The sequence below is a fragment of the Balaenoptera musculus genome, chromosome 10 (genome assembly GCF_009873245.2).
Source record: "Balaenoptera musculus isolate JJ_BM4_2016_0621 chromosome 10, mBalMus1.pri.v3, whole genome shotgun sequence".
NCBI lineage: Eukaryota > Metazoa > Chordata > Mammalia > Artiodactyla > Balaenopteridae > Balaenoptera > Balaenoptera musculus.
Window position 1 is genome coordinate 2,216,211 of NC_045794.1, and position 15,754 is coordinate 2,231,964.

At 42.9% G+C, this 15,754-nt stretch overlaps 2 protein-coding genes across 14 annotated transcripts in view; one reads left to right on the forward strand and one right to left on the reverse strand.

Moving 5' to 3' along the window:
• Window positions 1-10,919, forward strand: part of RAD52 (RAD52 homolog, DNA repair protein) — a 75,573-nt gene extending 64,654 nt beyond the window's left edge. For 10 of the 13 annotated variants that reach the window (XM_036866388.1, XM_036866391.1, XM_036866394.1 and 7 more), the window contains 5 exons: window positions 7,372-7,595; window positions 7,735-7,880; window positions 9,274-9,345; window positions 9,692-9,907; window positions 10,360-10,919. In XM_036866388.1, coding sequence (XP_036722283.1) covers window positions 7,372-7,595; window positions 7,735-7,880; window positions 9,274-9,345; window positions 9,692-9,907; window positions 10,360-10,421 — 720 coding nt within the window. In that variant the 3' untranslated portion in view covers window positions 10,422-10,919. Of the gene's footprint in view, window positions 1-7,371; window positions 7,596-7,734; window positions 7,881-9,273; window positions 9,404-9,691; window positions 9,908-10,359 lie in introns of those variants that run through there. The other 3 variants (XM_036866398.1, XM_036866402.1, XM_036866401.1) reach the window with 3 other exon arrangements.
• Window positions 10,920-11,810: 891 nt separating this feature from the next.
• Window positions 11,811-15,754, reverse strand: part of WNK1 (WNK lysine deficient protein kinase 1) — a 134,174-nt gene continuing 130,230 nt past the window's right edge. The window contains 2 exon segments of the mRNA XM_036866518.1: window positions 11,811-14,724; window positions 15,146-15,333. Coding sequence (XP_036722413.1) covers window positions 14,407-14,724; window positions 15,146-15,333 — 506 coding nt within the window. The 3' untranslated portion in view covers window positions 11,811-14,406.

Genomic DNA, 15,754 nt, shown 5'->3' on the forward strand with positions numbered 1-15,754 from the left:
TAATTTCTCTTGTGATTTATTTGACCCATTGGTTGTCTTAAGAAAATACTAATTTCCACGTTTGTGAAGTTTCCATTTTTCCTTCTGCAGTTGATTTCCAGTTTCATTCCATTGTGATCAGCGAAGATTTTTTTTTTGTATAATTTCTGTCTTCTTCAATTTAAGACTTGTTTTGTAGCCTAACATGTGGTCTCTCCTGGAGAATGTTCCATTTGTATTTGAGGGGAATGTATATTCTGCTGTTGTTGGGTGGAATATTCTCTATATCTCTTAGGTCCATATGGTCTGTAGTGTTCAAATCTTCTGTTTCCTTATTGACCTTCTGTTTGGTTCTGTCCATTACTGAAAGCAGGGTATTGAAGTCTTCTACTATTATTGTCTTGCTGTGTATTTCTCCTTTCAATTCTGTCAAAGTTTGCTTTATATATTTAGGAGCTCTGATGTTTGGTATATAAGTATTTATAACTGTTATAGCTTCACAGTTAATTGACCCTTTTATTATTATAGAATGTCCTCTTTTGTCTCTTGTAACAGTTTTTGACTTAAAGTCTATTTTTTCTTATATTAGTATAGCCTCCCCTGCTCCCTTTTGGTTACCATTTACATGGAATATCTTTTTCCATCCTTTCACCTTCAGCCTGTGTATGTCTTTAGATCTGAAGTGAGTCTAATGTAGGAAGTATGTAGTTGTATCTTGTTTTTTGAATCCATCCAGCCAATCTCTGGCTTTTGGTTGGGGAGTTTGATCCATTTACATTTATTATTGATAGGGAAAGGCTTAGTATTGTCATTTTGTTAATCGTTTTCTGTATGTCCTGTAGCTTAGCTTTTTTTTTTGTCCCTTCTTTCCTCTCTTACTGCTGTCCTTTGTGTTGTGTTGATTTTTTGGTAGTAACATGATTTGATTCCCTTCTTGTTTACTTTTGTGTATATCCTATAGATATTTTCTTCGTGGCTACCATCGCAATTATATAAAACATTTTAAAGTTATAACATTCTATTTTAAACTGATAACTTGAATTGCATACAAAAACTCTAGTCCTTTACAACCCCACTTTGTTATCGATGTTACAGATTACATCTTCATATTATTGTATGTCCACTAACATAGATTTATAGTTACAAAAGTTTTAATGGTTTTTACATTTAATATCTGTATTCATTATATAATTTTAATGGTTTTTTTCATTTAAATTCCATGTACCAAAATTATAGTGATACAGGTTACTGTTTTTGTCCACGTATTTACCTTTACTGGAGAACTTTTTATTTTCATGTTGCTGCCTGGCATCCTTTTGTTTCAGTTCGAAGGACTCCCTTTAGCATTTGTTGTAGAGCAAGTCTAGTGGTAATGAACTCCCTCTGCTTTTGTTTGTTTGCAAAAAATCTTAGTTTCTCCATTTTTGAAGGATACTTTTGCTGGATACACTATTCTTCGCTAAGTTTTTCCTTTCAGGACTTTGAATATATCATCCCACTCCATTTTGGCCTGTAAGAGTTCTGCTGAGAAATCTGATAATCTTAGGCAGGCACTCCAGTATGTGATGATTTGCTTTTCTCTTGCTGTCTTCAAGATTTCTCTGTCTTTGACTTTTATTTAAAAATTGAGATATAATTGACATACAACATTACAGGCGTACCTTGTTTTATAGTGCTTCATTTCATTGCACTTCACAGATAATTGCATTTTTTACAAATTGAAGGTTTGTGGCAAGTGCATTGTCAGGTGATGGTTGGCATTTTTTAGCAATAAATTATTTTTTGATTAAGGTATGTACATTGCTTTTTTTTTGACATAATGCTGTTGTGCACTTAACATACTAGAGTATAGTGTAAACACAACTGTTATATGCACTAAGAAACCAAAAAAATTGTGTGACTCGCTTTATTTCTATATTTGCTTTATTGTGGAGGTCTGGAACCAAACCTGCAATATCTTCGAGGTATGCCTGTATATTAGTTTCAGTTGTACAACATAATGATTCAGTATTTTTATATATTGCAAGATGATCACCACAATAAGTCTAGTTAACATCCATCACCACACATAGGTGAAGTTTTTTTTCTTACGATGAGAACTGTTAAGATCTATTCTTTTAGCAACATTCAAATATACAGTGCAGTGTTATTGACTATAGTCACTATGCTGTACATTACATCCCCAGAGCTTATTTATTTTATAACAGGACGTTTGTACCTTTTGACACCCTTCACCCATTTTGTCCACCCCCCACCCCTGGCAACCACCAGTCTATTCTCTTTATCTATGAGCTCAGTTTTTGTTTGTTTAGATTCCACATAGAAGTGAGATCATATGGTATTTATTTTTCTGTCTGAATTATTTCACTTAGCAAATTGTCCTCAAGATCCATCCATGTTGTTGCAGGTGGCAAGATTTTCTTCTTTATGCCTGAATAATGTTCTGTTGTAGATATATATACTACATTCTTTATCAGTGGACATTTAGGTTGCTTCAATGTCTTGGTTGTTATAAATAATGCTGCAGTGAAAATGGGGGAGCATATCTTTCTGGGTTACTGTTTTTCTTTTCTTTGGATAAATACCCAGAAGTGACACTGCTGCATTATATGGTAGTTCTGTTTTCAATTTATTCAGGAAACTGTTTTCCATAGTTTTTCTCATACAGTCCCACCGGCAGTGCACAAGGGTTCCCTTTTCTCCACATTCTCACCAACACTTGTTGTCTCTTGTCTTTTTGATAATAGCCATTCTGACAGGTGTGAGGTGCTATCTTATTGTGGTTTTGATTTTCATTTCCCTGATGGTGAGTGATGTTGAGTATCTTTTATGTACCTGTTGGGCATCTGTATGTCTTCTTTGAAAGAATATCTATTCAGATCTTCTGCCCATTTTTTAATTGGATTGTTTTGTTTTGGTTTTGCTTTTGAGTTGTATGAGTTCTTTATATGTTTTAAATGTTAATGCTTTATCAGTTGTATCATTTGCAAACTTTTTCTCCCATTCAGTAGGTTGCCTTTTCACTTTGTTAATGGTTTCCTTTGCTGTCAGAAGCTTTTTAGTTTGATATAGTCCCGCTTGTTTATTTTTGCTTTTGTTGTCTTCGCTTTTTGGTGTCAAATACAAAAAAATTACCATCAAGGCCAATGTCAAGGAGCTTACTGCCTGTGTTTTCTTCTAGGAGTTTTATGGTTTCAGGTCTTTAATCCAACATTAATTTTTGTGTATGGTGTAAGTGGTCCATTTTAATTCTTTTGCATGTGACTGTCCAGTTCTTTTGTTTTTGTTTTAATAAATTTATTTATTTATTTATTTTTGGCTGCATTGGGTCTCCGTTGCTGCACACAGGCTTTCTCTAGTTGCGGCGAGCGGGGGCTACTCTTCGTTGAAGTGCGCAGGCTTCTCATTGCGGTGGCTTCTCTTGTTGCGGAGCAGGGCCTCTAGGCACATGGGCTTCAGTAGTTGTGGTCCGCAGGCTCTAGAGCGCAGGGCTCAGTAGTTGTGGCGCATGGGCTTACTTGCTCTGCGGCAGGTGGGATCTTCCTGGACCAGGGCTCGAACCCGTGTCCCCTGCATTGGCAGGTGGATTCTTAACCACTGCGCCACCAGGGAAGTCCCTACTCTCCAGTTTCTTACAGTTTTGTTGAATAGACTGTCATTTCCCCATTGTATATTTTTGGCTCCTTTGTCATAAATTAATTGACCATGTATGCGTGGGTTTATTTCTGGGCTCTCTATTCTGTTCCATTGATCTATGTCTGTTTTTGTGCCGATACCATTCTGTTAATTACTAGAGCTTTGTAAGGTAGTTTGAAATCAGGAGGTGTGATGCCTCCAGCTTTGTTCTTCTTTCTCGGGATTGCTTTGGTTACTCAGGGTCTTTTGTGGTTCCATACAAATTTTAGGATTGTTTGTTCTATTTGTGTGAAAAATGCCTTTGGAATTTTGATATGGATTGCACTGAATTTGTAGATTGCTTCGGGTATGGACATTTTTATAATACTGATTCTTGCAATTCATGAGTATGGAATATCTTTCCATTTATTTGTATCCACCTCTTTATCAGTGTCTTCTAGTTTTCTGAGTACAGGTCTTTCATCTCTTTGGTTAAATTTATTCCTAGGTGTTTTATTCTTTTTGATGCAATTGTAAGTAGGATTGTTTTCTTAATTTCTCTTTCTGATAGTTCATTGTTGTACCGTCTTTGACTTTTGACATTTTGATTATAATATGCCTTGTTCTCTTTGGGCTCATCCTAGATGTAGTTCTTTGAGCTTCTTGAATTTAGACATCTTTTCTTTCCTCAGATTTTGGAAGTTTTTCACCAGTAATCTCTCTTCTCCTAAGACTTTTAAAAAATATGTAGCATGATAGTGCCCTTATAAGTCCTTTAAGCTCTCATTTTTCTTCATTCTTCTTTTTGCTTCTCTGAATAGATGATTTCAAATGACCTGTCTTCAAGTTGGCTGATTCTTTCTTCTGCCTGATCACATCTGCTTGTAGAATGCCTCTAGTGAATTTTTCAGCTCCAGAATTTGCTTGCTTCTTTGTTGTCATTTTTCTTTGTTGATATCTCATTTTGTATATACATCATCATTTTCCTGATTTCATTGAGTTGTCTATCTGTGATCTCCTAGTTCACTGAGCATCCTTGAGTTATTTTAGTTTCTTTGTCAGGCAGCTTATAGCTCTTCATTTCTTCAGGGTCAGTTTTTTTAGTTTCATTTTGTTCCTTTGACTGGGCCATGTCTCCCTGTTTCTTTATATGTGATCTTTTGCTGAGATCTGGGCATTTGAAAAAACAACCACCTCTCCCAGTCTTTCTGTACTGGCTTTGTGCAGGGGAAGATCTGTGACAGTCAGCCCAGCTGGAGGTTCTAGGACCTCTCAAGTCTTTTACAGTCTCCTTCTCCTTCTGGCATCTGACTGCAGAACTGCAGCTCTTATGTGCTGTGGCGCTCACCTCTTGTTTTTAGTGACTTTCAAACTCTGCTCCTGATTCTGTCAGCATTTCGTCGGGTGAGACAGAAACCAGTGCCTTGGGCAGCCTCCAGACAAGCCCCCAGAACTTCAGATGCACAGTCCACTCTTTCGTTTCCATCCAGAGGGAAGCGCCCCAGTGTGGGAGGTTTCCTCTGTTTGTACTGCTCTGTGCCAGACAGGGGCAGGGGCATGGCCATGGGCAGGCAGGCATGCAGAATGCCGTGAACTTTGCTCCCTCCTTTGCTGGAATCTTGTCTTGGTTTTAGGTTGGCCTGAGTGCTGTAGCCTCTCACCTGGCCACTGGGGTTCTTACAGAGGTATCTGGTCTGTGTACTGCTGTCAGCTTGGTATCTCTGTGAGAGAGACTTGGAGCTTCTGGTCTGCTGTGTGCTGACGTCACTCTCCATTTCTTTGTCACTTTTTTCTTTTAATGAATTTTTTAAACAAAGTGCAACCTATATATATAGAAAACTGCATACATCGTAATGGCACAGCCTGATTTCTAGAAGTGAACACAGCTATTTACATCCCAGACAGGGAAACAGAATATTATCAGCACTCCAGGACTCCATTTTGCCCCCTCCCATTCACTACCTTGATTTTATCTTTTCAAAAGTAACTACTGTCCTGACTTTTTTATTCTGACTTCTAGTCTCAGATTTATTCCTGTTTTTGAACTTTATATAATGAGATTGTACAGTTTATGCTTTATAAAAAGTGACTGAAGTGTTAAAAAGTACATACAGACATGCAGACAAGGCACACATCGTAAATGTTCAGCTTGATGAATTCTAAGACCAGACACACCCACATAACCAGCCTCTGAGTCACGGTGGAGCATCCCCATGTCCCAGAATGTCTCAATTGTGTGTCCCTTGCAGTTGCTGCCAACCCCTCCCCTTCTCATCATTACCGAGGAAAACCACTTTTGACGACATAGGTTAGTTTTGACTGTTCTGTACTTTTTGGGATCAAATAGTACGAACTGTTTTGTGTCTGGCTTTCATTCCACATGTGTGTGAGATTCATTCTTGTTGCATGTAGTAGCATTTTCACTGTGGTATCTTCTCTGTTGCATGAGTCTACCACAGTTGACTTTCCCACCCTGACTTGATAGACATTTGAGGTTTTCATAGCCTTTGGTTGTTTTGCATACAGGGCTGCTGTTAGCGTTCCTGTGTGCCTCTTGGTGCACATACTCACCCATTTACCTTGGGAACTACTGGGTCGGCTCAGAGGGCTGGGCATATGCCTAGTTTTAGTAGATTCTTCCAGTTTCCAGTATGGTTGTACAAACTCCCACTCCCACCTGGCAGTGTATGAGTTCCAATTATTCTATACATTCAATAGCACTTAGCATCATCAGTCTTTTAAAATTTTTTCAGCGCTCATTTTTTCCCCCAATTTCTTTTATTGTGGTAAAACATACATAACACAATGTACCATCTTAGACATTGTAAGGGTACAGTTCAGGGGTACTAAATACATTCAGAATGTGGGATACTCATCACCACCATCCATCTCTGTAGCTCTTTTCTCTTCTAACTGAAACTCTAGCCCCATTAAACATGATGCCAGCACCCCTCTCCACACAGCCCTGGGCACCATCTACTTTGTCTCTTTGGTCTGGCTACTCTAAGGGCCTCGTGTCAGTGGAGTCATCTCTTGTCTGTCCTTTTGTGACTGGCCTGTTTCACTGAGCAGAATGTCCTCAAGGTTCATCCATGTCGTAGCATAAACCCATTTCTCTTTTTTTTGTTTCTTTTTTTTCCGGCAGTGCCATGTGGCTTGCAGGATGATCTCAGTTCCCTGGCCAGGGATTGAATGAACCTGGCCACGGCAATGAAAGCCCAGAATCCTAACCACTAGGCCACCAGGGTTTAACTTATTTACTTCTCAATATCAGTACGAAATTTCACAGTATAATTTTCATTTTCAGGTTATCTTTATGCAAAATGTAGTCCTCTCACTCCCTCATACTCCTTTATTCTATCAGCATCATATTATTAATTGAGAGAGAAGTTCTCCCAACTGAAAGATCTCTGGGTTTCTGTAGTGTGATGATGTGTGATCATTTCCATTAAAAAAAAAGTAGACAGCCTCAGATCCGGTTGCCAAGAAAAGATTCAAATTAGATTTTACAGAGCATTTACCCTAAATAAAAACTGAAGTATGATTCCTCCTTATCAAAACTTCATTAATACAGAATGGCATAGGTGGAAAATGAAATTGTTTTATTCCTCATATAATTAAAATGACTTGAACTTATGGATCCCTTGTCCCAGCTTCTTAGGACCTAGAAGGAATGATGGATAGAGGATTGTGAAATGCCATTTTTCAGGTATCTAGATCCTTGAGGAAGGGGAAGAGCAGTTGGAAGAAGTTTTCTCCCCTTTTTTCCCTCATTAGCTGCCTCTTGAAGTGGACTTAACTAAAGCAAAGAGACAAGACTTTGAACCATCTGTGGAACAAGCCAGATACAGCAGCTGCCGACAGAACCTGGCTCTGGGACCCCCCAAACCACAGGAGGTGACGTCCCCTTGCAGACCAAGCCACCATGTTGTGATGCCGGGGACGAGGACAGCAGCTCCGAGTGTGGGCCGCGTGCCCTCCCTGCCCCTGCTCCTTCCCAGGTGTCTCCCCCCACCCGCCCACTCCTGCCTTCACTTCAGAGCCAGCACACTGGCTGGCCTGTGTGCTCCCTTGGGAACTGTGTGTTGCTGCTCACCAGTTAACTCAGGAACTCACCTCCCTGTTGCTCTCCTGATGCAGAAGCCCGACCTCTGCTGCCGCAGAGAGCGATGCCACGTACCAGCGGAAGCTCCGGCAAAGACAGCTGCAGCAGCGGTTCCGGGAGCAGATGGAGAAACAGCACCAGGAACCCCCGTCTGGCCCACCTGCCGAGAAGCAGGGTCCCGGTGAGAGGACGGAGCGCGGGCTCTGGGGGCGACTCTGCTCCCCACCTCTGCAGCAGGTCGGGTCCGCGCACAGCACAGAGGCGGCCAAGGGCTCAAATCGTCACATCCTGCCTTGCGTTTCCCCGTGACTAAAGGAAGACACTGGTCTTTTGGGGGAAGGAGACGGGCCCTCACATAACCTGAAACTAGATGTCTCAGGGGACAGAGCTTTTTTTGGCCTCAGTTACTTTGGCCACGTGTACATGAGAAAGCCTTTCTGGGCTTTTTTTTTTTTTTTTTTAAATAAATTTATTTATTTATTTATTTAATTTTTGGCTGCATTGGGTCTTTGTTGCTGCACGTGGGCTTTCTCTAGTTATGGCGAGTGGGGGCTACTCTTCGTTGCGGTGCACGGGCTTCTCATTGTGGTGGCTTCTCTTGTGGAGCACGGGCTCTAGGTGCCTGGGCTTCAGTAGTTGTGGCTGGCGGGCTCTAGAGCGCAGGCTCAGTAGTTGTGGCGCACGGGCTTACCTGCTCCGCGGCATGTGGGATCTTCCCAGACCAGGGCTTGAACCCGTGTCCCCTCCAGTGGCAGGTGGATTCTTAACCACTGCGCCAGCAGGGAAGCCCCTGAGCTGTCTCTGAACATAAAGCAAAGTTGGGTTCGAAGAGAATGGGTTTTTGGCAATTCTTTATCCGTGAACTTTCATTTATTTCAGAGTCCAGGTTCAGTGGGAGTAGTAGATGCAGATTATTTTGGAGTCTTTCTCAGAGACTAGAAACAAAGAAAGACCAAGTGGATTTTTGCCCAGCTTCTCCCTAAAAATTACGAAGAAGGCTCAGAGGACTTGCTTCATGTTTAGTTCTTTATAATTCCCCTCAGCACTGGCAGGCTGAGGTTAATGTAGGGGAAAAAAACCCAAAAAACTTACTGTGCTGGGGATGTTCTTAATAAGAATTATTACTCTAGGTCTTTACCTTCCAAACCATTGCGGAAGCTCTGGGGGTCAGAGGTGGAGGAGGCGTCATCTCCAGGACTTCCCCCACCCCGAATCACACAGTCATCATCTTGGTTTTACATATTCATTTCTGCTTAAGATTTTGTTTGTTTGAACAAGGGTTATAGCTTCAAATAGTAAAAATTGGACAAGACGGCTTATAATAACTCTTCCGTTTCTGCTGCTAAAGGAGAAACAAGCTTTTCAGGTTTTTTCCGCAGTTTGATGAGAAGAAAGACTATAGTATCGTCAGTCCTATTTTATATAGATCTGTAGGTAGGACCAGGATGCAGGGTCCCGAGTTCTACTGCTGGCCGGCCGTGCCGACGAGTGTAACCCCAGGCGGCTTTGCACGCACTTCCAAGGCCGCCCCCGGCCCAGCTTGGTTACGTGGTTTTGTCCTTTTTTCTCTGCAGCAGCGCTGCCACCAGTGCCACCTGCCGGAACTGCTGCTTCAGAGCCGCTCACCCAGATAGACGTGCTTCCAGGTCAGGAGGGCTAAAGGAATGACTTCAGTCCTAATCAGTAAATACCTATCAAGTGTCTGTAAGTTACTGTGCTGTATACTTTCCGTCGTCACAAATACATGTCAAAAGAGTCATAAATATCTTCATTTCCATTGGTTTTGTAGAAAGTGCTGACTGATAGCACATAGGCAGCTCCTCTCCCGTCCTGACCCGAGAGAGGCTTTGGTGCACTTTCATGGGTCGGGGAAAGAGAAATTCCCAACGCCATCATATAGAGCTCTCATGATACAGCATTTCTCACGACCTGTTATTTTTCCAGCACCTCGTTTGTTGATGCTGCATTTGATTGTGACCTCTGTCCTTGCAGACAGTCTTGAAATGTGGGACATGGCTCTAGATGCAGGGGACGATGTGGTCAAGCCCTTGTCTAAACCAGAACCACCACAGGCCCCTGCCACCTCCGTCCTGAAGAACGAGATGGAGACCTGGAACAGGACCCCACAGAGCCTTTGCCACCAGAATCCACAGGCAAAATCTGGACCCTGGCACCTTCAAACTTACCACCTTAACCAACACATAACAGGTAGCAAAGTGTTTTAGGAGCAGAAATGGAAGGGAGAACCTGGGTATAATCCTATGAATCTTAAAGAAAGAATGACATTCCATTTTAAGAAGTCAGAGGGGACTCATGCCAGAGCAGGAGCAGTCTAAGAAAATGCAGTGTAACTGAATTGAGAGTCTCAAGTCTTCCTTGGGGTCCTGACTTGAGGTGCAGCTCTTTCTAGCTGATAGTAGTGGGACATTGAGGCATGGCTGCATTAAGAGCTTTCCTGTTAAAAGCAGGCCTGTCACGATCTCTGCTGCAGCTTGGTCCAGCGTTAATAGAGGGACCTGTCCCCCTCATAACAATTTTCATTCTTGGCCTTTAAAGTAGGACAGTTAACTAATACGATTCAAAAGTTATTAGCTGTCAGTCAGTTTACTCCTTATTTTTAAATCATGGCAGCTGTATGTGAAAAATTTTCTCTTCCATAGGAGACTGTGATTCACATAGGAAGAACCAGGACACGAAGAAAAGGAAATTGGATCCATCTTGACCAAGGCTCAGGTCACCTCACTGGATTCTGTCACAAAGGGACTTTCAAAAACTGCTTCTTGGTCATGAAATGACTCATCATTCCTAGGGAATGAGCTTTACCTCCAGGGATTTACCTTGCTTCATGCTCAACTTCGCCAGAGGATTTCACTATTGGAACCTGACGCAGATCAAGCTGGGCAGGTTGGGAAGCCCTGCGGAGATTAAACAAACAAACAAACACCTTTTCTTTGGCTCTTCACTATTTATTCCTAAGCTTTTATGTTAATAAAGGTAGAAATTCTAGGAATCACAGTGGCCACCTTCCCCGTGCACCAACCTCGACAGCGGCCTGCGGTATCTCACTCTGTGTGACCTCTGACCCCTTTCGCTGCCACTCATCTACAACAATCTGTCATTTATAGGCTCATTGTGAAACTACCTCCATTTTTTCCTAATAAGGAAATAAAATCTAAGACCAAAGAAAAGGCATTTTAAGAAAGCAAAATAAAATCCTACTTTGTAACAAAGTAACAGGCATGCCTCTTTCTTTTTATCGCGCGCTTCGCAGATTTTTTTTTTTTTAAACAAATTGAAGGTTTTTGGCAACCCGGTGTTGAGCATTTTCCCAACAGCATTTTAAAGTATATATTGTTTCAGGGACTTCCCTGGTGGTCCAGTGGCTAAGACTCCACACTCCCAAGGCCGGGGTCCCGGGTTCGATCCATGGCCAGTGGAACTAGATCCTGCATGCCACAACCAAGACCCAGTGCAGCCAAGTAAATAAATAAATATTCTTTAAAAATATATTCTTAAAAAAAAAGGTATATATTGTTTTAGATATAATGCTATTGCAGACATAACAGGCTATAGTGTAAACAACGTTTATATGTACTGGAAAACCACAAAAATCTGCGTGACATAAGCAGCTGTTTAGCTGTTTCGGATGTGCGATTATCACCCACCTTAACATAAATTCTTTTAGTGTTTGGATGTTTCATAATCCTTTCCCCCAACTAATGAGTGTGCAGTTTTACTTTTTAAGGGCATTTTGGGCTGGGCCTTGTACCCAGTCTTGAGTTTGTTGTTGGAGCACAGGCCCATCTGTGGGAAGGTGTGCCCCTAGGCCACCGCCACGCCTCTGGAAGATGAGCAGGGGACTTTCCCTGACCTCCCTCCACCTCACCTGAGCTGCACAGCTTTGGGCATAGATTCATCTTCTGATTTTGATATCCTTACCATGGTCTTCAGAAAATATATCTTGCCTGTCTGCAGCATCTTAGTTCAGGTCAGAACTGCTGTTAAAAAAAAAGGTCCTGGAGATAGGAATCCAGTTATAAATTGCACACAAGTCAAATCAGAGCTAATGAGATCATGAAAAAGGCATGTGCTGAAAATGAAACCCCACAGCTCAAGAAAAGCAAGTTTGGTTTATTTGAATGGTTTCATCTACAAAGGTAACAAACGGAAGCAGAAAGCGCGACCCCCCGGGGGTTTATCCCAAACGCACGGGTTGACCGGCTACCGAGTATCCCCAAGGTTTGAATTTAGTTTGTTTTTTTTTTTAAAACAGTGTACACTGTTAAATAATGTAAGGAAAACATTTATAATTCAGAAAGAATTTTTTTAATGTGGAAAAAGATACTCAAAGTGTACTATTAACACAAAAATAATTTAAACAGTTCAGTAGCACTAGGTTCATTCCTCTAGGCTTCAGTTATTTCATCCACAGGAGGGGGAAAAAAATCAACAGTAAATAAAAGCAGTTCTTACTTTCCACGTGTGAGTGAAGAGATCTCAAAATGATTAAACCAAAGAAACAAAATAGTCACGTGCTGCACTCTGGCTCCTCTTTCCTCTGCTGCAAAGCCCTGCCTCCTTGCCCAGGGGTCCGTTCCCCACTTCCTTGGCGCTTCTTGTTCTGTCCTTACTCTTGTCATCTCCCGAGGATTATAAGCAGAGAAAAAGTAAGTAAACAGTTGCGAAGCAAAGCTTGGAACGCCTGCCCTTTTCATTTCTACCTTCCTAAAACCTTCAGCTCTCATCTGCGTCTTTGGGGTCTCGGCCAACTTAACAAAGAAAATGACCAACGGAGGACAGCACAGCCATCCAGGCTCTTCCTGTCAAGGGGATTCCTGGGATGTGCCACTGAGGTGGGTAAGAGGTTGGAAATAGGTCAGTTTCCCAGCTCAAGAGTCAAGACAAGAAGCACCCCAAAATTAAGAGTCCTGGCTTCTTTCCCCACCTTCTGGGAGAACAGAGATCCCAAACTCAGGCAATGAGGAGAGTATCTCCTGAAAGTTCTGAAAGTAACAGAACTGCCCATTACAACTAGGCACAGCACTAAATAATACTGGTTGGTTGCAGTTATTATTACTTCAGGGGAATATCTGTTTACAGAGAACGTGAGAATATCAGCTGTAATTCTAGAAATAAGGTGGCGCAAGAGATTATGATCCTGCAACCATTTGGACATTATATAGGAAGTTGGTAGGAATAAGCATTCTTTCCTACAATGCTTAATTCAGATGTGGGTCCACTTTCCACAAACTACAGTACCCCAAGCTGAGAAATACACGGTACATTTGCACCAAAAGGGAAGCAATCCAAATGATTTTTCTTAGAACAACTTTCTCCATCTGTGACATTTCACTATCACATTTCCCAGCTTAAAAACTAGCGCCCCCCGTGCCCTTCCCTTTATATTCAGCCATTTCTTCCAGGTCTCCTCTGCTCAAGCCCAGCTCAGGTAAGTAAGGCTTATGGCAGCCACTGGACAAGCATCACCTATCTTCAAAACAAGTCTGTTCTCCCATCCTGTAGTCTTTCTTTTTCTTTCATCACTTATTGCACACCACGCTCAATCTTGTAAATTGCCCGATTTTGTGACAACACCCCTCCTCACCTGTCCTGAAACAGAGTTTTCTGCTTTTAACCACTACTGTCAACTTCTCACCTGCTCATCTTACACCTGCTCTAGACAAAATTGTTAAATGACTTGAAAAAAAATACTCTTTCAATTTCCTTATTGCATAATCCACTGCTGGGTCACATGGACCCAAGGTTCCCTTCCATGTGCCCTGTGCTGACTGGGGTCTGATGAGCAGTTGGTGTTAACGGCAGAAGCGATAGAAGTCCAAGGCACTAAGACATCCAGCAAGCAATACTGGGAGAACAGAAGTATTCAAGTACAGTAATTTATACAATTTTACATTCACATTTATTTATCTAATACAATGCAAATACAAAGGAGAAAGTAAAGTCTCAATAGGTAAAGGACAGAGCTAGCTTTTTTCAACTTTTTAAACCTTTCATATTTTACTCTTTAAACTACTGTTGTCCAACAACATTTATATATCACAGTGTTTCCACATCAAAACTGATGGCAAAGTTACATGTCCGCAGGGAACTTAATTTTTTTTTTCCTAATGGCTAATGCTGCAGTCAAAGCTGCGAATATCATTTGCTTAAAGCACTAATGACCTATCGTAAGAAAGGGTTGAAACCTCAGTCCCCTGGTGTTTTCACTGGGTTCTAAAGATTGGCTGGGGTGGGGACAGGGTAGGAGAGAGCCCAATAGTTTAATTTTTTTGTCTTGCGGTTTATGTTCTTGAGGGGATAAGGGACTTGGGGTGGGTACCAAGATTAAGAGCCCCACTACTTGAGAACGCAGATGGGCTTTGCTTTTCCACTGAGCTCTCGAGAAGCTTTCTGATCAACACGATTCTCTTTCCGAGCGCTCACTGTTGGGGAGAGATAACAAAGCATACACAAGGAACCTGCTCTTTCTTTCCTTCTCATCCCACTCCAATAAATGGTGAAAGCAGAGGGAGATTCTCCACTCTGAGGGCTCTAAGCGGTATTAAACACATTCCTGTCTGGCAAGAAATAACCAGTTAAACGCAGCGCTAGTAGTTAGTATATAGGCTACTTTCCCATCCCCCTCCCACCTGCCCCTCACCATTCCACCTCCTGCCCCCAAATCGACTCCGTTAACGCCTCTAGGTCTAAGTGGTCCTCAGGTTGGAACCTGGGGGGTTGCTGATGGACTTCTGCAAGTTGCTGATGTTGAAGTTCTGTAAGGAGGCAGTTCCCACAGGTTGGAACTGGCTAAGTGGCTGTGTTGCTGGGCCGCCCGTGCCGCTCCACTGCGTGCCAAAGGGGGGGGCTGGGAAACCGTACTGCTGTGGGGGGCACATGGGCTTGGGGAAGTGGCCTAGAGAGGTAGCTGATGCTGCAGAGATGGGGGCGGAGCCACCCAGGGTTGAGGTCATGGAGACGCACAGCTGACCAGGTGCGGAGAACTTCCTTGCCATGCCAGGGCCCTGAGGAGAGAACAACGCCCTGTGAAGCTGGTGTGGGTGTGAAATGGGTGGGACTGAGACAGAATTCCAGAAGCGGGCTGCTTTCATCTTGCAGGGGACAGTGAAAACAACACCCAGACAACCTTCCATCATAATTATTGGCTCTTTATATTTACCAAATACTTGTTCTGATTGGAGGTGGGTGGTGTCGTGTGTGTGTAGTTCAGAGTGTGAAAGGAAAAGGGAAGAAAACACTGGGCTGACCATACAGAGCTCGGGATTCAGGGCAGGAAAACTAAAAGGGGACCTGGGGTGATTTTTGTCTTGTTTTTAAAAAAGTGTTAAAACTCATGAGCTACTGAAGAAGGTCCCTGACATGAGCGAGACACATGCTCAGTGATACTCTGATGGATCCGGAAAACGGCAAAAGGGGCAGACTGACCTCGTAACTCATGTGTCCTTTGCTTCCTCTCCTGCCTGAGAGATTCATGGCGTCTCGGGCCCAGTTGTCCACCAGCTTGTGCAGGTCATCTGTGAACGTGCCCTTCCTGCTGGACGCCATGGCAGGAGGCTGAGCCTGGGCGGCCTGGCTGTTCACGGTCCCCCCAACGGTGTTCGTGCTGCTGGTCCCTAAAGTGAGAAGAAGCAACAGAGCACAACCATTAAAAGCGGCTTGGGCTGTAATTTCAGGGAGAGGAAAAACTTCCAAGGATGATGAATGGCAAACCACAGAATGGGGAGGATGAAGTGGGAAGCCATGCAAGAAAAGGAAGGTTCTAGGGTCTTATGTAGCCAAATGCTCTGGCATCACAGGGTAATGAAAACAGGTTCTCTTCAGGAGCTCCAGACGAGGCTGAACAACTCCGGATGAGGGAAGGCACAGAGGGCGGGGACCTCCTCCTGCCCATTCTCATGGCATCCTGGAGCACGGACACTCGCTGCTGGGCCTCTATGCCCAGCGTCACCTGGGGGAGAGGAGGGCTGTGCAGTGTGGCCAGTGAGGCTGGCTGCTCTAGAATGCTGCAGAACAGGGCAAGAGAAGGGGATCCCT